This window comes from Heteronotia binoei, chromosome 3 (assembly GCF_032191835.1).
Source record: "Heteronotia binoei isolate CCM8104 ecotype False Entrance Well chromosome 3, APGP_CSIRO_Hbin_v1, whole genome shotgun sequence".
NCBI classification, from domain to species: Eukaryota; Metazoa; Chordata; class Lepidosauria; order Squamata; family Gekkonidae; genus Heteronotia; species Heteronotia binoei.
Genome location: NC_083225.1, coordinates 139,819,812 through 139,843,128, shown reverse-complemented (window position 1 = coordinate 139,843,128; position 23,317 = coordinate 139,819,812). Strand labels below are relative to the sequence as shown.

General features: G+C 40.5%; 1 protein-coding gene across 1 annotated transcript in view; it reads left to right on the top strand.

Moving 5' to 3' along the window:
* PLCXD2 (phosphatidylinositol specific phospholipase C X domain containing 2) overlaps positions 1 to 20,477 on the top strand; it is a 38,006-nt gene extending 17,529 nt beyond the window's left edge. Inside the window, exons 2-4 of the mRNA XM_060234528.1 lie at positions 12,349 to 12,809; positions 15,379 to 15,620; positions 19,625 to 20,477. Of these exons, the coding sequence (XP_060090511.1) occupies positions 12,349 to 12,809; positions 15,379 to 15,620; positions 19,625 to 19,775 (854 nt within the window). The 3' untranslated portion in view covers positions 19,776 to 20,477. The remainder of the gene's footprint in view (positions 1 to 12,348; positions 12,810 to 15,378; positions 15,621 to 19,624) is intronic.
* Positions 20,478 to 23,317: the final 2,840 nt, after the last annotated feature.

The following is a 23,317-nucleotide window of genomic DNA, read 5'->3' as shown; positions in this document are numbered from 1 at the left end:
GTCAGATGTAGATCGCTATAATTTAACAGAATAATTTCCGGTGACAAAATTGGGATGTTTTAATATTCATATTCAAATACAAAGCTGTTGGGTTTAAAGGAAGCATTGCCTAGTGTTAAAATAGGGGGTCTTTGCCCTTTGGATATTCAGTATGTTTACAGTTAGCCTTTCTTTTCTAGTTTCCCCCCTTAAATTTTCCCTTTGCAAGAGATTTTTAAAAGCATTGTTAAAAGGTAGTGAAGCAGAATCTCTATTGCAGTATGTATCACTATGGCAAGTGGTATCCTCACATAGTGTTTGCAGTAATGCTTTACTTTGGCATGAATGTTCCAAGGATTAGATGAGAACCAACTGCCTTAAGAACTTGCCTTAGTGATGGCTGCTTCCACACAGAGAGCCGCAAAGCTGCACCTGGAGCAGAAGCAAGTGGCACGGCAGAATGAAATTTGCATACTCCCACCCATGCTATTTATTGTTGTCACCATTAGATAACCATCATGTCAAGCCCAGCACCAACCCCTGTGGCTTAGTAGCTTCCTCTTTGTCCCCTTCCAAGCTGAACTGCACTGCATGGCTCAGAAGCCCTTTTATGCACCGTGATAAAGCAGAGAAAATTTGATTTTTCGTTGGAGAAAAGTGTAAGAGTTACATGAACCATGTCTGGATTGGGCGTGACATCCTGTGGATGATACCAAATACACTGAGGCAGCTTGATGCTCATGGGGAAGGGAAAGCAGTCATGTCCCAATTCGGAACCAGACTCTGAGGTTGTGTGGTTTGTGAAACTGGCTGAATCTAGAAGTTATTTTCAGGGCAAGCTAATTCACAGTTGATTTGTAGTTCCCTTTTCTGCATGTGGAATCATTTTCTATAGATTTGCTGCAGTGTCCTCAGAGGGAAACCAAATAGTTAGATTACTACTTCAAGAGCTTGGATGGAAGTGGAGAGCAGTGATTCACTATGACTTCATGAAAGCCAATCAGGAACAACTTGATGAAGGGATTCACTGAATTATATAACAAGGAACCATCTGGCCATCTGTTTATTTTGAGGTCATGGCCATGAGCAAAATGCAGAAATGGAAAATTAGGAAAAGGACCCCAAAAGATTGATTATTCCCTGTAGAAGGATGACTAAACCTGTACCAAACTTGGGACTGAAATCTAGGCAGAAATGTGCACAGAAAATTGAGCCATTACGCATTGGGACCCGGAATGTTTGGGAGACTGGCAGGTATATAAGTATTTTCAGTAAACAAATTCATAAATTTCTGTAAGGGTAAACTTATTTCCAATGGAGCTGGTATTAGCTGTGTTCTAAAGTATAAAATTCCTAAACAATTATGATAAGCTTGAAACTTTTCCATAAAATAAGACAATAGAGAAGCAAATAAAATGGTATGTCCATAAGAAAATGGTATCTAAAAGCGAATGCTAATATGGTGTAATGGTTAGAGTCTTGCAGTAATTTAGATCTCCATACCAGTAATGGTACCCACATTTTTTCCCACTTAGTGGTGTGAAAGAAGCACATAATGGCTTTCTCCAGCAGGAAAATAGCAGAGGGCCTGCCTCCCTTTCTTCTGTATTATCCTCTTATTTAATCAAGAAATCCCAATAGATAAATTGGTGTATATATATAAAATCCCACAATGTATAGATGTGGCCTGCACGGTGGTTTGAATTTAGGTCATCCACTTGTAGTACAGCATTCAATCTCAGCTTTGCCCACTTCACAGGTTCCTCATGAAGATAAAAAGGATGAGATAACTTGGCTTGCCAACTAAATGCTGGCAATTTGTAGGAGACACTGGGGGAGGGGGGGCAATGAAATTGGCATTATGCTGGGAACAACATTACAGTGTTGGCATAATGCCAGTTTCCCCACATTATTGTTGCTGCTGCACCAAGCAGGAGCAGTTGTAGTCCAGGGCAGGAGATCTTTCCATTTTTTAAAAATGGTGTGTATGATGCTGAGACCATCCAAATGATATTTTTTGATGTAAACAGTTGGCCTGGATCATTTTTTAATAAAGATTTGGAATCTTTGTCAGCATGTTCGGTGTAGTGTCAGCCCCAGGAGAAAGATATCTCAGTCATGCCCACGGGTTGAACTTGTTGTCTGCATTTATTACAGCACATCTGTGTAGGCTGGTGATAACAGAAGAACTAGGCACGTGGTGGCAGATGCATGTGGCTGGCACAGCACGTGTTGGGTATAACTGTGGTTGTCTATAAGAGTAGGCTGCTTCTTTGTGTATCATATCTAAAATGTCCATGAGAACACAACCTAATAAGCCTCAGTGGAATTCCTGAACATTCCCAAGATGTTATGAAGGTTAAGCTTTGTTACAGGTCTGAGAATCCTTCATTGATCACTAGTTGTTTTTTGCCTTGCCCATTTGATTTTAAGTTACATTGAACAGATTGATAATAAGTCCATGTGCACTTTACATAGTGTACTCTCTTGTTTAGTGAAAAGTAACCTTGGAGGTTGTAATTGTGGACAGAGAGAAGTGATGGTGGTGCCAGCTAACTCTTCCTGCAGTTGTGGGATTTAACATGGCACATTCCCCTCAGTGGCTTTTCTTCCTGTGGTGGAAAGTAGGTGAAGCGTTTCTCCGCTCCTTCCCTACCTCTGCTTCACCTCAGTGACCTGAATTTGGGAGGCGGGGATGTTAGGGAGGCCCTTAATGAAATTTTCCATCTCTACTCCAGACTCATCTCAAAATAGCCCTACCCACTAATCCTATTAATTAGCCAGTTTGATGTAGTGGTTATGTGTGTGGACTCTTATCTGGGACAACCAGGTTTGATTCCCCACTCCTCCACTTGCACCTGCTGGCATGGCCTTGGGTCAGCCATAGCTCTGGCAGAGGTTGTCCTTGAAAGGACAGCTGCTGTGAGTCCTCTCAGCCCCACCCACCCCACAGGGTGTCTGTTGTGGGGAAGGGAGATAAAGGAGATTGTGAGCCATGCTGAGACTCTTGAGTGGAGGGCGGAATATAAATCCAATGTCGTTGTCTTCTTCGTCCCATTCCTAGCTCTGATCCTACAGAAATTATTCATATAGAATATATTCCAAAGGTTGGAGGAGAGATATTGAACTGTAATGGTAAAACTTTCAGTTCTGTGGGGTACTAAAAGGGCTAGGTTCACTCCAGAGAAGAGGAGACAAATAATATACATAGTGGATAGCACATGCAGTAATATTGTGTTCTCCTTGAGGTGATTCCATGTTATTTTGGGTTCTGACATTGCCCCAAGGTAGAAGGGTAGATTTCTAAAGCTGGTTAATGAGACACTAAACTTCCGTAGGCTGATATTTGCAGCTTTGGATTGATATTCTGATGTACAAAACCAAACCAAGGGGATGGACAGGTAGCTTGTCATCTGACTAAAGACTACCTGGAGTCATAACATGGTTGGATCTCAACAGAAGAGACATAGCAGTGCACAGCTGGAACCAGAATAATTATCTTCAGCCACACAAATGGCCACCAAAAGATATGGTCAATAGATCCTGGCAGGGGAACATCCTAAACAGTAGCTAAGGGGTCCATCACAAGATGTAAGGTGCCTGGAAAACACCTTTTACTCCTTCCATTCTATTGCTTCTATTCCCTGTTGCATCCTCTGAGGCTTGAGCTCTGTTTTAAACATTTTTTGGGAAAGGTCTGTGCAGTATGTAGTCTGACCCTTAAAGAGAAGTTGGTACCTTGATAGTCTTTGTTAAATTTGTTTAACCAATCACTATAAAATTAGCATGTTTGCCTAGATAGTCTGATTGTATCATTCATTTAATTTGTCAACATCCTAACAATCAGAGTCTCCAACCTGTAGCCTTCTAATAAACACACAAAGCAAACAATTCAATTAGTTTATATTTGAAAACTTAAAACGTTGATCTTTGATTAAATAATCTGCCCTGTTAAGGGCATGAATCCTAAAGTCCAAGGAGATTTTGTCAGCCAGCTTTATGTGCAAATCTGGCACTTGGGAAATGAGGGAAACTGCAACTTGACCTCAGGTATCTTCTCTAGGATTTATAGTGAATATTTCCCTGAGAGTCTTTATTTCTAAGATGTTATTATATAAAAAGGCATGGTATTCTCTGGAAATTGTGCTTTGCATTTTACACACAATACAAATTTTTATTCACCTTCACTATGATAACTGATGACAGCAATACACTATTAACTATAGCAGTATCCACAGGCAACAGGCCAAATTAAGAAGGGTTATGTTGTGAGAGATGGGTTCAGGGCAGGTACGGTGGTACTAGTGTTATCTTCTGCTGTTTATAATATAATAATAAATTTTTATTTATACCCTGCTCTCCCCGCCGAGGCAGGCCCAGGGCGGCTTACAGGACATGGAACATACCATGATACAACAACAATAAAATCAAACAATAACAATATAAAACTGTTCATACATTAATTAAATTACATAAATTACACAAATAGTTTAGAGAGGCAGCTGACATTCTTTCATGCCTGCATTATACTGAATAGCAGTTCTAAATGTCAGTCATATGCAATGATGCTAACCTTCAGGTGGTGGCTAGAGATCTCCTGTTACTACATCTGATCTCGAGGCAACAGTATAGTTCACCTGGAGAAAATGACCACTTTGGAAGGTGAAATATATCCCACTGAACTCCTTCCTGTCCCCCAAACCCTGCCATCCTCAGGCTCTTCTCCCCCCCCCCACCCTAGATCTCCAGGTATTTCCCAGCCCAGAGCTGGCAGCACTAATTGTGGACATGGACAGAAGGCATCCTGGCTGCAACACTGCTGCTCCATGTCTAAAACACATTCTAGAAATGGCTTGGTTACACCTCTGCATTTGGTATAGAGCAGGGGTGGCCAACGATAGCTCTCCAGATGTTTTGCCTACAACGCCCATCAGTCGCAACCATTGGCCATGCTGGCTGGGGCTGATGGGAGTTGTAGGCAAAAAACATCTGGAGAGCTATCGTTGGCCATCCCTGGATAGAGCAAAGGAACCCATCATACTGAGCAAAATGGTCACAGATGCTGTCCTCCATCACATGTTTCAGTGGTTTCCTATGTCTGTCCTAGGTGAAGCTGTTAAGAGCCTGGTTACTTACCACCCACTTTGTCTTGTGCAAGGCGAAACAGGTTTCTCCAGGTCAGCAAACTGCTGAAAGGAGAACCCCCCCCCCCTCTCCTCTCTCCCAAAATAAATGCCAATGTGATTTGGATAGGTCCTCTCAGAGGCCTGGGCCATTTTTAATTTTTGAAGCTCCTGTCTGTAAATACACACACACACGTATTAACCATAACAATTCTTACATTTGCAGCTCTACGCTAAGAGTACTGTATATTTTGTCTGAAAGGGATGATCATAAACTTACCAAATGCCAAAACATTTAACAAACTCTAAATCTGAGCTCCCACCCCCACTTTGAACTGCAGACCCAGGAACCAAATGGCCTTCCTGGCATCCCTGTTGATTATCCCTCCTCACAGACATTCGATGCACCTGTACATTTCTTTTTGATGATTTTGTGATGTCTTTGTGCTGTGTGGAAACTTAAAGCTGCATGTGTAAATCTTACTTTAGGCAATAAAGAAATATATGTCTTTGATAACCCATGAACCCAGAGAGAGAGTATAGGTCTTCTAGTGCATGCTGGAGATGTTTGCTTCCTGGCATCTCCAGTTATCAGAAAAAATCACTTCTCCCTATGATCTTCTAGAACTGCTGATATTCAGGGAAGTACTGCCTTACCTTCTGTCCCTAACCCTAGTTTATATCTCTATAAAACTTTAAACAGACTGTCAGTGTAGAGGTATACCTTTCGAAGTTCATTGAAGTGATTTCAGAATCATTTTTAAATGCTGAGAAATATAAATGTTGATAAATATAATACAGTCCTTCCCCAAACACACATATCAAATACAGTATTTAGAGTTTCTTTCATTCTGATTTTTCAGATTAAAGGAATGTCATCACCTTGTTTTCTTGAACACATAAAAGTTTCCTAGTATGAGTCCAGCTGTTGATCTGTCAGGGTTAGCACTGTTTACTCTGGCTAGCAAAAGCTCTCCAGAGTCTCAGGGTGAGGTCTTTGACATCAAATATTACTGAATCTTTTTAGCTGGATATTCCAGGATTGAAACACAGACTTTCTGCCTACAATGCAACACAGAAACTTTTAATGGAACCACAACACCTCTCTCCTACTTTGTGTGTAGTTATAAAAATCATGGCTACTTATAGGGAAAGCTGGGAAAATTGTTTTTTTTTCCCCTGTCCTGATGTGTCACATTAAAGTTCTGCTTTTATTATTGTTATTGTTTGGAATTGAATGGCTACAAAATGTTTTAGTGGATTTGGATATTTAGTTTTTTGCTAGTGGAATGGATTAAGCAGATTACAGATGGAGAAATCTACATGTTGACATAGGATTAGCCTCATTTTGCACAGGTACTTACGCCTGTGCTCTGATTGGCACTTAATACTTGTCTTGTTTAATTATAACTCTGAAATTTTTACAAAGAAGAAAAGGGGCTGCATCCATATATTGTTTATTTTGGTATACCAATCGTTTTAACGTGGATTGTCTTGCTGACACAGGAGAGTTCAGTTGCAAATTATTGCCATAGCATAACAATTATGCAATATCCAGCAGGGTGTGTGAACCCAGTTTGGGAACAGGGCTTATACTACACTGATCATACCTATATCAATGGAATAGGTATTGTTGTCATTTCACCACTGTAAGAATTTGTGTGGTGATGTTTTGTATAACCCTTAACTCCCAGTATACGTTAGGATGAATCTTGAGTCTGGCTATATAATCCTAGATCTGTAGAGCAGGTGGTAAGTATTGAACCTGGACCCATTCACATTATCCTTTGTCACTGACTTTTAGAGAAGTTGCCCCTCAAGTCGGAATAAAGAGGCAGACACAAGAGAGTTGGTAAAACTATGGGCCACTTTATTAAATAATCATGGGCCAGAGGTCTCCACAGACCGCTCCCCTGCCTTTTAGCGGGCGAGGGACCTGCCCCCCCCCCAGCGGGAGCTGTGTGTCACAGCTCCCATCAGGCAGGCCCAGCAGGGAGGCACGCACCTGAGGGCCCAGTCACCAGACGTACATCTCAGCAAAAGGCACCCATCCGATCGAGTCTCCAGGACAGTCTGCATTCACACACTTCAGGTCACCAATGCCCAAAGGTTGAACCTGCCAGACCCCTAACTCCACAAAAGGGGGAGGCTAACTGGTCCTCCCCAGGCCGCATGGCACCATAAACCCAGTAAAACCTGCCTTAAAAAGTGAGCAACCTATAAAGAGGCACCATTCTGAAGCCAATTCCATAACCCACTGATATGCTATGCAGGGTAGGCAAAAAACACACCCCAGTCAAAAGCCAAACAGCCGGGGAGTAAAAAATTCCTACCCGGACCCTCAATAAAAGAGGCGACCAGCACTTGCCTACATAACAAACAGGGCAGGCGGGAGGGCCGAGCAAGGCCAAGGGACTGACAAGAGGGGGGGGGAGGGCCTCAAGAGGCACGTTTAAAGCCCCGCCCCCTAAAGATATGCTTAACGAGCACGCCGAAGTCCGCTCTCCCTTCCAGGGAGGCAAACGATCCCCGGCAGCCAAGCCGCGAGGCTGCAGGCTGCCAGATATTCAATTGTAGCCCCATCCTAAGGACTGGTTTCCTTTTCAGTTCTAACCTCATAAAGGTATTATTAAGGGTGTGTGTTTGATTAATTGTGCATTTATACAGGCAGAGAATATAAAGGAATTTTTCATTGGAATTGCTTCCTATAATAAATTACTGGAATCTTGGAATGGGGTGGATGCTTTTCTGAGTATGGTATATAAAGAGAGCTTTGATAGCTGGCCTTTCCTCGGTGCATATGCGGATTTTGTTTCTTTTTTCATCGAGAGAATCTAGTGGCAAACACAACTCACAAGTAGTTATTTTTCCTCACAGTGTCAATGTGTGATCTCTACCTTGTAATTATTATGTGATAATCCAAATCTTTACCCTGTGGTTCTGAAGTAAACATTTTGCAATCAGGGTCACAATGAAGCTGCTGCTCAATACTTAAGCCTAAAGACAGATTATGATATTCCTCCCAACTAGCAAAGGGACTACCTTCAAAAAGTGGTTCGAATAGGGCTTGACAAATCCCAGGGGCCAGGGTTAGAAATTTCGTTGCATTATCTGTTACTTTAAGTAATCATTTACTGTAAGTGCCTTTTTTGTGATTCTCAGTAGAAGTACAAAATTTATTTAAGTGAGGGAGAGAGGTTAGCTTCTTGTTACAATAACAACCAGGTTTCCCCCATATTTATTTATATACTACAACACTTGTGTCATAATAGCCTTTAAAAAGATAGCAAGAAACTAAAACAATTATGATTACGCTTCATGGTAGCAATAGTTAGAAAGTCTGATCATTAAAATGTAAAACCTTGAAGGCTGAAAATCAAGTTTGGTTCCTAAATGTTTGGGATGGCTCACAAAGCCAAAGAAAATTAAGGGTTAAAAGAATTCCCAGTAAAGAAATGTTGTTTATGGCTCTGGTTGCCATAAATCAAAAAGGATATTTGAATAGCTGGGAAAAGTCCAGAAGACGACAACCAAGATTAAGCATTAGAGGAAAATCTAAAGAGTCTGGAGCTTTTCAGTTTAGAAAAAAATAGACCCAAGGGGAGTATGTAGAGATGTATTAATTTATGCATGGTTTGAGAGAAAGTAGATAACTTTTTGTCCCTCTCTCATAATACTAGAACTCATGGGACACTCAATAAAGCTGATGGGCAAAGGATTTGGGATGAACAAAAAGAAATGTTTATTTAATGAATGAGTAATAAAATTATGACATTCACTGGCAGTGGGTTTAGTGATGGCCACAAGCACAGATGGCTTTAAAGGGCAGTTAGATTCATGAAGAATTCGTCACCATGGCTAATGGCCATTGGCGAACTGATCAGTTTTAATGACCATACTTTCTAATTACTGCTGCCATGAAGTCTAATCCTAAATTCTTCATAGTTTCTTGTCATCTGTTGTAAGTATTATAGTATACAGGACCGGTGCATGGGAGTAGGGCAAATAGGCGGCCGTTTTGGGTGCCATTTGGCCTAGGGGCACCATGAGGCGCACCCTCCCCATGCCCACCGCCATTCCCTGCCCTCTGCCATGCTGTGCCATTCCCTTCCACCGTCCTGCCACCCTTCGCCTCCCTGCAGCCATCTGCTGCCGTCCCCTCCCTGCCGCCGCTCGCCTCCCCACGCCCGCCCACCTTTTATTTCCCCACGTCTGCCACCGTCCACTGCCTGCCCACACACATCCCCCCACTCCCATGCACATGCCGGCTGCCAGATCGGCAAAGTCTGGCTAGGCGTGCGTGGCAGTGACATCATAATGACATCATCAGGGCACGTGTGAAAATAACACTGGGGGGGGGTGGAGGTGAGCCGTTCAGCCTGGGGCACAGGCACCCCTAGCCTGGTAGTATATCAATAAATATGGGGGAACCCTTGTTGTAGTAACAAAAAGCTAACCTCTATCCCTCTATAAGCTTTGTACTTCTACTGAGAATAACCAAAAGATACATGCAGTAAATTATTGCTTAAAATAACATCCATATTTAGAGGCAGTAAAGCTCTGAAGCCCAGTTCTGGGAAGGCAGCCTCAGAGGAACATTCTGGGAAGGCAGCCCCTGTTGGTTGGTCCGAGATAAACTGGCTTGGCCACTGCATGAAAGAAGCTGCTGGTCCAGCTGTACTCTTCTTATATTCTTAAATCTTGGAAATAGTTATTAACTTGAATCCTACCTCTATTCCCGGGGCCTTTTTTTCCTGGATAAAGAGATGCTGGAACGAACTCTCAAGAGGGAAATGGAGAAACACAGAGGTGGCCCTCATGAACTGTTAAACTTTCTTTTTGAGAATTTTGTTTCCAGAAAGAGGTTCTGGAACTCTATTCTGCCACATTCCCCCTTACAAAAGCCCTGCCTATTCCTGACAACGTGTTAAAATGACTTTATATATCTATGGACACTACGGTGGCAGAAAATGCCATCAAATTGGAGATAATTTATGGCAACCTGGTAGGATTTCAAGGCAGGAAGCAGTCTGAAGTGGTTTGCCATTGCTTGCCTTTGGTTAATAACCCCTGGACTTTAGTGGTCTTCCATCCAAATACTGATCAGGGCCGCCCCTACTTAGCTTCCAGGTTCTGCTGAGATTGGGCTAGCCTGGGCAATTCAGGTCAGGGCATTAACAGTATACTGTCAGTATAATAAATTAAAGACTTAAAATGCAGCAGTATCACATTCCTTAATAAGAGATTTGGAGAAATTTAGTTTTAGAGACCGGGAATGTAGTTTTAGAACTTAGAGACAAGAGATTTACATTAGCACATTCTGTCTTCGGTAGAGTTATACTTTTCTGTGCCCACTGACACCAATAGATTTAGAAGGGTATAATAACAGTTTAAGATAGCATTGTCGATTAGTACAATAGATCATGTGATGTGTTCTAGAATTTAGAGTAATACGATAGTAATATGTAAGCAATGTTTATAATATATAAACTGTGGCAATCTGTTTTGGGCAAATTACTTTATTCCGCTCAGTTGTCTTCCTGTTGTACATCTGCATTAATGACTTTGTTCACTTTCGTTCACTTCATTTAATTGCCCGGCAGCTGCACTTGAACTGCTTGCAAATCACAGGTTGTTTTGGTTTCTCTTGGATGATCACAGTGCATCTAGATTCCACTGGGCTTTTTCCTTTTCAAATATTCTCATGCCAGCTCATGTTCAGTCTTGTGAAGGAGGATTTTTTTTTCTTTGTTTACATTCTCAGCTTCAGGCTAAAGAAGCCCTTACCTCTTATTTTCCTTCAGATTGCTCAGTCCCAAAGGCTCAGATGCACAAAGCAATTTGAAGCAGTCTAAAAGCAAACATTGGATTTGTAAAGCCGAGTAGCCCATTTTTAAAAATAAATTCATGATTTAAGTGTCCTACATAAACAAGTCTATAATCCTTCATGCTGGTGTTCTCAGTATGAGGCATGTTGATATTTGATTTGAACTGTAGATGGGCATCCGGGTGGATTCAAAACTCCCAGCAACATAATCTATTTAGCTCTTGATTCTCATCTGCAGCTTCTAGCAGCAGGAAAAGGCATTGCTTTTGGTGAATACATGTTAGATACTAAAAAAAAAGGATAGATTCAGGTTGGTAGCCATGTTGGTCTGAAGCAGAACAAAGTTGGAGTCCAGGGCTCTTGGGATATATTGAAATGTAAGTTAACAGAGTGAGCAGCAGATCAGCACAAGCATAGTAAAAGGTGTTTAACAAATCTGTTTAGGCTTGCACTTTTTGTCCCCCTCCCAGATCTGTTAAATGCCTTTTATTTTGTTTTTGTTAAGATGCTGCTTATCCTTTATTTATATATGGACTGCTAACTTTCATTTCAATGTATCTGAAGAAGCGTGTGTGCACACAAAATCTTGCACCTTGAATAAAAATTTGTTGGTTTTAAAGGTGCCACTGGACTTGAACTTTGTACAAAAATAAAAGGAGTTGGATACCAAAAAAGAACAACCATCATCTGAATCCTTGAGAATAAATAACTTTTTTAGGTGTTAGTAGATGCTTCCTATAAGATGGATGGAGGGATGATGGATGGATGGATGGAGGGATGATGGATGGATGGATGGATGATTGATAGATATAGAGAGGGGGGAGAGGGAGGGGAGGGGAAGGGGGAGAGAATATGAATCTCAAGGGGAGCAATGAAGAAATAGGAGGTTAAACTAGGGTTACGTTTGTAACAGTAAGTACATTGTACTGGGAGTCCAGTGTGGTATAGTAGTGAAGGTATTCAAGGAAGAAGAGACTGGATTTATACCCCACCCTTCACTACTCAAAGGAGTCTTAGAGTGGCTTACAATCCCCTTTCCCTTCCCCTCCCCACAACAGATACCTTGTGAGGTAGGTGGGACAGAGAGCTCTCCCAAGAACCGCTCTTTGAGCAGAACAGCTCTGGGAGAGTTATGACTGACCCAAGGTCACTCCAGCTATTGCATGTGAAGGAGAGGGGAATCAAACCCATTTCTCCCAGATAAGAGTCTGTACACTTGACCACTGCACCAAACTGACCCTCAGGAGACCCAGGTTCAAATCTCCACTCAGCCATGAAGCTCACTGGGAGATCTTGGGCCAGTTATTCACTCTTTCTCAGCCTGACCTACTTGCTGCTAAATGTGTACATAGAATCCAGGTTTCAGTAGAAAGATCTAATGTGATAAGAATAAAACAATATTGCCTTTCTTTTATGTAGGATCACATGACTCCTTCAGCTACTGGGTTGATGACAAATCCCCTGTGGGGCCAGATCAAGCAACTGCCATCATACGGTTGGCTAAAATCCCTTTAGTGAAGAAGATAATGAAGAAATGGTCAGTAACACAAAACCTGACGTTCAAGGAGCAACTTGAAGGTGGAATTCGCTACTTTGACCTTCGAGTATCTTCAAAACCGGGTGAAGCTGGACAGGAGATCTATTTTATACATGGCTTGTTTGGAATCAAAGTGTGCGATGGGCTGATGGAGATGAACACCTTCCTAACACATCACCCCACAGAAGTGATCTTCTTAGATTTCAACCATTTTTATGCTATGGGTAACAGCCATCATGAATACCTGATCAGCAGGATCCAAGAAGTATTTGGGTCAAAACTTTGCACGAAGGAGTGTGTAGAAAATGTGACCTTGAACTACCTCTGGGAAAAGAAACAGCAGGTAGAAAGAAACTTCCTTTTAATTGGGCTTAGAACCAAAGTTCTATAAACTAGGTTGTATCCAGACTAAAAATTTCCGGTGGCATAATGGAACTTTCCTGTCTCCCCTCTCCTGCTACAGCCCTCTAATCTCCACAAAATGCTCCTGAGGAGATAGAGGTCCCTCAGGAATCACAGAAGGAGGGTCTACAATGGAAATTGCTGGGAATTGCAGTTTAGTTTTTATCAATTCACTATTAGAATTGGAAGCAGGAGTTTGATGTTGACATGTTTCCCTTATGTCTGGAGAATTAATTACAAAGTAACACCTAGGCTGCATATAGCTTATTTTTAAATGTTGGAATGCCTGATAAAGTAGCAAAATCTGTTTTGGAAATGAGGATTTTCGAATAAACATACTCCATTACTCTGTTTTTCATATACAAATATAACCTTACTCCCTACTATGTGAATGTGAATGTTAATATGGGAGGGGGGGACATTGTCAATATACTGCCTTCTCCCACTTCTTCAAAACAATGGCAAAGTGAAACTCTGTAGATATCACACACTATAACAAATGGTGATGAAACAGTAATTATGAGTAAATAGGACTCCACCTGGAATGAATAGTCGTGAATTTATGTCAACATACATTTTCTCTCTCATTAAGAAAATGAAAAGAAACATTGAGCATGGTGTGTTATCTGGAATACACTATAGCTTCTAAATTATTCTTCCCAGATGTCTTCCTCTTACAAGTTGCATGCCCATTGGTCCTAGTCACCATCTCCCAAATTACTCTGCTTCTATTTGTTGCACAGCTCCAATATTAGAATTTTCACATATTGGCCAACTTGCTTCACTTTGTCACTGCTCCTGCTATTAAAAACTTGAACACATCCAATACTGTTTTGTAGTTCCTCTGACAGATTTCTTATTTATGCCTGATCTATCTTATGTTTTTACATCCTGTAAAACCCTAGAACCTTGTCTACTGTACATGCCATCTCTATTTTCCATAAGCTCCAGGCCGCTGCTTTCCTCCTACACTTTACACTATTGACTGTCACCCCCCCCCCCTTTTTGGTAGAAGGAAGGTCAGAGGGTTGGAAGCATGTGCTGAAGAAGCTCCTCCTAGTGGCAGTTGTTCAGAACAGCTGCTTAAAATGTTTTATGGGCTGAATTGGCCCATGCAAAATCAGCAGGGGGGGTGATCATGTAATATCTTAAATTAATAAGCAAAATTATTTGTTTCTTGTTCCTGGAATCTAAGTGCTGCAGTCCAACACCTACAACAATATAAATGTGAGCCTGCCAGATAGATCCAGGTGGGCGGCCATGTTGGTCTGAAGCAGTAGAACAAAGTAGGAATCAAGTAACACCTTTAAGACCAACAAAGTTTTATTTAGAATGTAAGCTTTCATATGCATGCATACTTCTTCAGACGAGGGAATGGGGTGAGCAGAACTTACATATATCTGGTGGGTACTGGTCAAGAATGTAAAGTGATACGAAGTTAGGATCCAATGGCAAAATAGTGTAATAAACAAATTGAGACACTATGGTCTGAATAGTATTTGCATGGGAAACCAATAAAAAGTATAAGCTGCCTGTTAATTACTCTTGCTACAAGTCTACAAAAGAACATGTATTTCCTAGTGATGTTCTTGTCCACCTAATTTACTCTATGAGCCTGCCAGTATCTGGAGCTAGATCTAGAAAATTTTGCTTTCTCCCCCCATTCCATTTTGCAATTTTTTCGTAACATCTGTCTATAGAATTCAAAAGCTTGCACAATATTTCATGTCATTTGGACTGGACCCAGTAGAAAGGCACTGTATGGTTTTGTTTTATGATTGACCACAGTGTATCTCAGCTGTGTGATCTGGTTACTTGATTTTGATTTATTTGATTTCTAGTCCGCCCTTCCCATGAAAAGGCTCAGGAATGACCTGTTTTGTTTGGATAGATTTGTGCTGCCAATATACATAAAGTGCCAGTAGGAAGGAGTTAGTTGTTTCATTTCTCATGTTTCAGAAAACCAGAGAGGCTGGCCATGCAGTCTTTTGCATAATTACTGCACAGACAGTTACTGTAGTCTAAGCCTACTGAGATCTATTTGCTTATTTTGGAGTGACTTTGCATAGGATTGCACTATCAGAGTGACTGCCCATCCTCCACCTATATGTAATGGTTGTTGACTTCTGTTTCAATGTATCTGAAGATGTGTGCATGCACACAAAAGCTTATACCCAGAATAAAACATTATTGGTCTTAAAGGTACCTCTGAATTCAAACTGTGTTCCAAGTAGTCTGGAAAAGAGTATTAAAGCCTCCTTGTGCCTGACATGAGATTCATTCAACTGGGGCCTTCTGGTGCTTTTAAGTGCTGTCCTGCTCCTATTACATGTTGACAATAAGGCCTTGATCTCCCATCCTTTCCAAAGCAATAAGGCCTTGATCTCCCATCCCTTCCCTTGCCTAATTATAGAAAGCACTTTCAGTGGAATTGTATGACAACAAAAAATGTTTGGGGAAGATAGTTCTTGACATTTAGCAGACTTCCATCGTCTTTCTTGATTTTTCAGGTTCTTATTTTCTACCATCATCCACTCTACGAAGAATACCTCTATCTGTGGCCAGGGAATAAAATGCCAGCACCGTGGGCAAACACAACCAATGTACATAAACTGTTACAGTTCTTAGATACTACCCTCGGTGAGCGAGCAAAACAAGGAACTTTTCATGTTTCACAAGCCATTCTCACTCCAAGGGTCAAAACTATTGCACGGCATCTCATCCGGGGCCTGAAAAACACGCTTGTTCAGAGGTTAGTGCCTCAGATTTCACCGGGATCTCCTCAATTTGCTCTCTGTATTTTACTAATGCATATGAATATAACCAAGTAAAGTGCCCAGCAGAAATGAAACCTAAGTGATTGCTTTTTATTTGCATTGATCCCTTAGTACCTTTTCATCTTTCACCCTTTCCAGCCACTACCATCTACCTCCATCACAGTTTAGAGAGCAAGCACCTTGCAGACAGGGACCTACCTATTGGGCTTATATACTCTTTTTCGCTCTCACCTCTGCCTCCACCTTCCTGCTCAAACTCCTTGCACCATTTGAAAATCAATTCCTGAAATTGGAGGAGCCTTGGAAATTGCATAGGGTAGGGAATGGAAGATCAGCAGAAATTGCTTTTCCCTTTTGCCTGAGTAGAAGGGAAGGTTTAGACCAATGTTCCCTTTAAGCTGCAGAATCTTGTGAGCAAAAATTCTACTTTGTGAGCTACTGGTATTAAAGTTGTGAGCTATTGCATAAATTAGTGTGTTCTGAGGTCATCCTTCCTGAGCTAAGACAAAAATGTGTCTGGAGGCTAAAAATCTGTGAGCTAGCTCATGCTAACTCAGCTTAGAGGGAACACAGGTTGGGACCCAATCCAGTATTTCTGGATTTTGAATCTGATCAATCTGTTTCCTCATCAAAACGGAATCATTCAAGATATACTAGTAATTCTGTGTCACATTACATTTGGTGATATTAAGCTAGCTGATTGTGCTTGCAAAAACAAGGCTTGCACAGATGTGGAAGTATAGCAAGTTGCAAGACAATTAAAATACACCAAGACCATTACTGCAGCAAGTTGCTGCCACCTACAGACCAAAAATAAGAAATGCAGTTACTTTCTCTTGAAACATAGGTATTATTATTATTGAGTGGGTATGATTTTTTATATTACTTTGGCTTCCATTTTACCCGTAGATTTAACTACAGAGAAAGGCAGGATTGAAATGTTTTAAAGATAAATAAAATAATATGCTATTAAATAACCAATTATTTAATTATAGTACATAAAGCATTCAGTCCTAGTTGTGCTCATGTAACAACTAACTATGGTTTTTACAACCGGAAAAGTTTTAATAGCAAAACTGTTGATATGTTTAGACTATAAAAAGCCCCTGCCACCTTCCAAAGTTGTTTTGCTTGGCAGTGATTAGACACTAGATGGCACCAAAGTGCTTTCTTAATCTCATAAATGCATTTGTAGGGTGTCATTATTTAATGTAAGGAATGGCTGTGTGTTCACTACACAGAAGGCTAATATCAAGAGTTACAGCTTATCCCCATCGTCGCCCCCAAGTTATGAGTATGTAAACATCTTTTTTTTAATTTTTAAAAAAGCTGTTCTGAGAAGAGCAATAACTTTTAACCTTTTTATGCAATTTCTCGGTCTTTTTTCCTGAAAATGTGAACATAAATACATGCCAGATTTGTGCACAAGGACTCCCATGTATTTTGTACAGGAAAAGATTTGCAAGAAAGGAATGGAGAGAAAGCCTTTCTGTGAATGGTTCTTGCTGGCTGCTAAACTGAGTAAGAAATGGAATGTTGTTGCCTGCCCAGCCGATGGCTTTAGGTCCCTCCCAGTGTGCTTCACAACAACAGTGGCTTAAGTGTCCCCGCAGACTGCAGAAAAGGCAGCCCAGTGAAAGGACAGCCACTTGGGCATAATGTGGCCTCTCTTGTTTTCAAGAGTCGCTGAAATGGTGAAACAACTAGTGGTTAAAAAGCAAAAGTTAACATCTTTAATAGAGAATGTGCTTCACTACAATTTTTTCATGGCCAGCATTTAATTGAAAAACATTATCAAAGGCACCATTTTACAAGCAAATTGATTGACAAATACATTTCCCCATGATACTTATGACTTTTTAAAATTGTACTAGGTAATCTTGAAAAAAACACAGTGCTTTCCTAAGATGTGCTGGCAGATATTTTCTTAAGAGTGTCAGAATGTTGTATCTGGTTGTTATGGCATTTCATTTTAAGAGAGTTCTGAAGTCTGAATATTTATCCTCTAGATCTAATTTGTGGGTGCTAATCAGAACAAGCTGTTTGTGCCCTTTCTCTGCTTTTAAAAGGCATAACATATTATAAAAGCAGAGAAAGGGCACAAACAGCTTGTTCTGATTAGCACCCACAAATTAGATCTGGAGGATAAATATTCAGACTTTTGTATGTATAGATGTTAAAAAGTCATTTTAGAAACTTCCATCATTTGTATTTTCAATTACTTGCATACATTTCTGTTCAAAAAGATTTATTCTTTTCTTTCCCTGTGACAGCCCTGTCATTATTGAATGGGAGGCCCACTGAAACAAGGGCTGTATCTTCCTTTCAAACTTGTAAAAATCTGTAGAGCAAAACTGTTTCCAAGGGCCTTTGGTTGGATATGGGTTTGGTTTGTGGAGCCTTGTTGTCGGAATGTGTTATTTTAATTATTTATTGTATATTAGGATCATTTGTTATAATCTATTGAGAGTTTTAAAGGGTTAAATAGTATATAAGTAAGTGGCACTTCCTTTGTTGTGAGGTCTCTGGGCTGCTGGTATACTAGGCTTGTGGCATCAGCTGATTAGGGCTGATGGATAGAAAGAGATTCTCTCTTAGGCCATCATTCTGCCAGCTGGGATGCTGCTTAAGATACCGGGGAGGGTAAAGGAAAGGAGGCGGTGCTCATGAGAAAGCTCTGGGTTTGGGGATGGGTGCACACTTGATATTCTGTTCATGTAGTCGTCTCCTGCCTCCTTTTGGAACATGACTTCTTAGTTTGGAAAACATTCAGTGAAATTTTCAGTTTGTCATGATGTCTGAATACAGGTACCTGTGACAGTTAGAGCTTGTTGATTCCCCCACAGATGGGGTTTTTAAACTATGGTTCAGTCCTAGTTTTAAAAACCCAGCTTGAGGAATAAGCCTATTTCAGATAGCCTAGGTCTCTGCATTTGAGCATTATAGCTAAATGGAGTTCCCTGAAGAAAGGAAGAGTTCAGTCTCCCTGGTGCCACCCAGGGGAAGGTGGGAAGAGGGAGGAAGCATATGAGTCTGGCAACAAGCCAGTGTTGTGCTAGTCACTGATAAAGTTCCGTTTGTTTGCAACTTTTGAAACAAAGAGTCTGAGTCTTTTCCCATTCACCTATAAGCTGGGTGAGTGAGTGCTTCAGTGGGACAACAGCAAGTGTTGGTCACAGTAAGTGCAAAATGCAGAAAGTGGAGTTGGAAAAGGAAAGGCAGAGAGGAGAGGAGGAGTCTCCCTGCCTGCCTCTGACATCTCTGAACTTTCTTAACAGTGACTGAAGAAATGACATTTGTTGATTCATTCATTGTTCTCCACATTTGCTTGTGTTACTCAGACAATTGAATCAAATGGGACTTTTCCAGTCCATTTTCTCCCCTATCGGTTTGGGAACAAACACACATCCCTTTTTTGTATGGAATTCTGCATTTAGGTATTAAAATATTAACTATATTAATCATTTTAGTAAAATATATATTTCTAAAAATAAAATGATCAATTTTGACCCATCTAATTTTCTGTCCTTTTTGGTTAAGCTTGTAAATAACTTGGAGTTATAAATACTGGAGGTCATCCCCCGCATAACCACATTTTTCTTTTTAAATGAAAACCAGAGCAAATGGTAAAATATGTTCTCGTTTCCTCCCCCACTCCCAGGCACACACATTTGTTGAGATCTTTCTGGTGCGTTCTAAAGTCTGTCTGTAATGGTCGAGGTCATCAGGTGTGGCTGTGCATTTCTCTTTGTGAATAGAAGGTGGTGCAGTCCAAATCTATTGGGTGACTGCCTGCCATTGTCATTCCCCAAAGGGGCAGCTCTTCGTCCAGATAACATTCTGTGTGTTTGATTTGTGAGGACATTGTCCAAGTTAAATATTTTCTCAGATATTTTAAGTTGTGTAACTTATACTAACATATGGATGGTGCATAAACTGAAGGATTATGTTACATTTTCCTTTATTTTTTTCTCTTTAGGAATCTCCCTCTGATACTTGAATGGGTGAAGTTACAGAAACCAGGCATCATGGGCGTTAACATCATTACATCAGACTTTGTGGAGCTGGTTGACTTTGCAGATTCTGTAATTGCATTAAACGAACTCCTGTTAGAAGACGGAAAGAAATGAGAATAAATTCTGACTTTTTTTTTTTATTTCCCTTCTGTCATTCTCAGAACTTATTTTTACCTCCAGGTAAAATGGGCCAGTAATATAAATAACTTTTTTTGAAGCTCTCCCACCAAGTTGCTGTTTTGCAAAAGATCAAGGAAATAGTCACAAACCTGCACACACTAATGGGCTGCACAGTTCTAAACAGCATACAGTGGGATTTTCTTTGTTGCTTCTCTGTTTGCATTGACTAAACTACAGGATGTGCTGAAGGCCAGCCAATTTGGAGTCTGGATTCTTGTACATGTGTAAATAATTAGCAGAGGCCTCTCTCTGGAATTGTGGATCCTGCATATTGTGAAGCCTAGGGCTCCAGTTCTAAAGATAATTATTGATCTCTAAGCACAGTTTTACTAGGCTGACTACATCTGTCGGGCCTGTGCACTGCACTCTTCCAATGAACTGTATTATGCTACCTCAGTCACTCTTTAAAAAAAACAACAACTGAAAGCCTAATATTCAGTATGACCTCTTGTGTATATTTTTTTAGAATTGTGAAATTACGTTTTTAAAGCCTCCCAAAACTTTTTTTACTTGAACTCAAATTGTAATTTTTAATGGGAGGTGATAGGTTCAAAAAGATGGCTATTTTAAATACAGAAGTATATTGTCTGTTTAGATTGTGTTAAATATTGAAGAAATTATGCAGAGTACTGAGAAGTTGTATTCTAATTCTCTCTTCTAATTTTATACTTTTCTTAAATTCAAAATGATTCATTAGAATGAAAAAACATGCTTGTGCATTTTGTAGGCAAGAGTAATGGCAGCCATTTCCAAATTTATTTAATTCTTTTATACCCCACCTTTCTTCCCAAAGAGGGACCCAAAGCAGATTATTTCATTCTCCTGTCTTACATTTTATATGCACAACAACCTTGTGAGGTAGGTTAGACTGAGAGAATGTGATAGGCCCAAGGTCACCTGGTAAACTTACATGGTATAAGTGGGGATTTGAATCTGGATCTCCCAGATCCCAGTCTAACATTCTTAATCTCTGTACCACACTGGCTCTCAATTGCATACCAGGTCACTCTGGCAACCTATGGGGAATTACTAGCATGCAGAGCTTTTTTTCTGGAAAAAGAGGTGCCAGAACTCTCAAGAGGGAAATGAAGGAGAAACACATGAACTTTTAAACATTTTTTGAGAATTTTGTTTCCACAAGGAAATTCTGGAACCACATTCCCCCAGAAAAAAAGCCCTGCTAGTATGACACAAGAGAATGACTGATTAAATCAGGCACTCCTATATGATTTTCACTTCTCTTGTCCCTTCCAGTAGCCTTCCCTGGAGGTAGTGTTACTTTATGTCTGCATCAAACATGAGCTGTGTTTGAGTTGAAGATAGGCTATAAATATTTTAAGTAAATAAAATACAGAATTGAATAATTAAGTAGCTCCCAATGCAGAGACACATTGATTTTGCCCACCCTCTGTAGAGTCTGCCTGTTGTGGCATTATGAGTCAATACTCTGTGCTTGTATATTCCAATCAGAAAGCAAGCCCACATCAAGTTGAAACATGGATGATGGACTTTCCATGTAGAGGTGTCATTTTTACTACTGTTCACTGTAGTCTGTTCTAACTGTAAATATTTGGGGATGGAAGAGCAGTGAGTGTCTCCAATATAATTCGAGGCATAACTGCACAATACATCCCTGGGTGTTGTCAGCAGTTAGGTTTGTTCTGGAAGTTCCATGCGTCCCAGATGTCTCATTTGGATCAGACAGTGATTTGCAAGGAGAGGGGCTTAAACCTTCCCTGCTGTGCCATTTTCTCCAACATGAAATAGCTCCTGGGAGCTTCTATTTGCCGTGTTGGAGAAACTTAGCATGTAGCCAATTGATACGTGTTAAGTTCTTCCAGGAGGGCAAATAGTAGGCCCCCATGACTGATCCTGGTGCCACAGAAGTGGCTGAAGACCTCTCTGTGGTCCTGATTCAAATCAGGCCTGCATGGACTTGGGAAGCACAGTGCTTCCTGAAGTAGTTGGTTGAGTTGATCCACAGACATAACCTAGGGAATTGTATTGTATTGTACACAAGTTTGTTGTAGTTAAGTGCGTAGATTTTTATCTGGAAGAACCTGGTTTGATTCCCCACGCCTCCACATGCACCTGATGATGTGACCTTGAGTCAAGGCCCAAGTTCTCACAGAGTTGTTTCTCTCAAGAGCAGTTTGTCAGAGCTTTCTCAGCTCCACCTACCTCACAGGGTGTCTGTTATTATTTATTACATTAGATTTATATCCCACCCATTCCAGAAAGACTCAAGGTGGCTAACAACATAAAATAAACTATTAAAACAGTAAAACAATCAGGTAAAATCACAATGGTGCTACTTCATCTATTCAAGGCGGGATCATATAGTATGTTGTGAGGAGGCGAAAGGAAGGGAAAGGAGATTGTAAGCTGCTCAGATTCCTTCAGGTAGTGAAGGGTGGGATATAAATCCAATCTCTTCTACTTAAAACCCTCTGTGATTTTCCTTAAGTTTTGAATAGTAAACAGAAAAGAAATTTAGGCTGTTGTATATGGGCTTTTCCTACTGAACACATATGGATTTTGCATTCCAATGTGTAATGTATGTAGGCTTGCCAGAAGAAACTGATCCTTTGTTTTCATAAACTTGTTTCTTTCACATTTTAGCTCTGAGGCAAATTGAAAGCAAATCTAGAGCAGGACAAAGTAGCTAGTTGAGATAGGGGGCTACAGGTTCTTTAGACTGGTGAGGAAGTTAGTTACCCCTCTAGAACTTAAGTCCCAATCATGCCACTGGTGCTTTGATGGCCCAGTATATAACATAGCTACTTGTTGTATCTTTAGTTTTCTTACTGATTTGTAAACAGTGTCTACTTTTTTATTCAGGAAAAGGACATTTACTGTACTTATTAAAATTTCTCACTTGAGAGACGAAAACATGGCTCAGTGGTAAAGTGTCAGAATAGAGTACTGAGTTTGACAGACCAATTGTCAGTGTAAGGCAGCTTCATGTGAAATCAGTAATGTTCTGGTTAATTCATTTTTATTTCATAATTTTTCTGGAATATCAAAGGAAACAGATTTACTGAACAGAGTTTCTTCCAATGAGTACCCCAAATTCCAGGTTCTAAATCTGATGGTTTGAGACTTATTTATTTATTTAAATATTTATATTTCTTGTTTCTCCCCATTGGAGACCTAATGCAGCTTCCTGCATTGTCCTCTATTTCATCCTTGCAACAACCTTGGGAGGTTGGTTAGAGAGCATGATTGGGTCAAGGTCACCTCTGAGCTTCCACGGCGGAGTGGAAACTTGAACCTCTATTTCCTAGATCCTAGTTCAACACTCTAACCATTTGTTTCTTAATGTTATAAACCATTTCAACCAGCATGAAATAACTTGAAATGAAGACAGTGTTTGTATAACAATCTGAAGAACCGGCTTACACAGGTCTCTGCAGATTCTAGAATTAATCTATTAACCTACCTCAAGATAGAATCACAGGGCTTGAATAGATAAT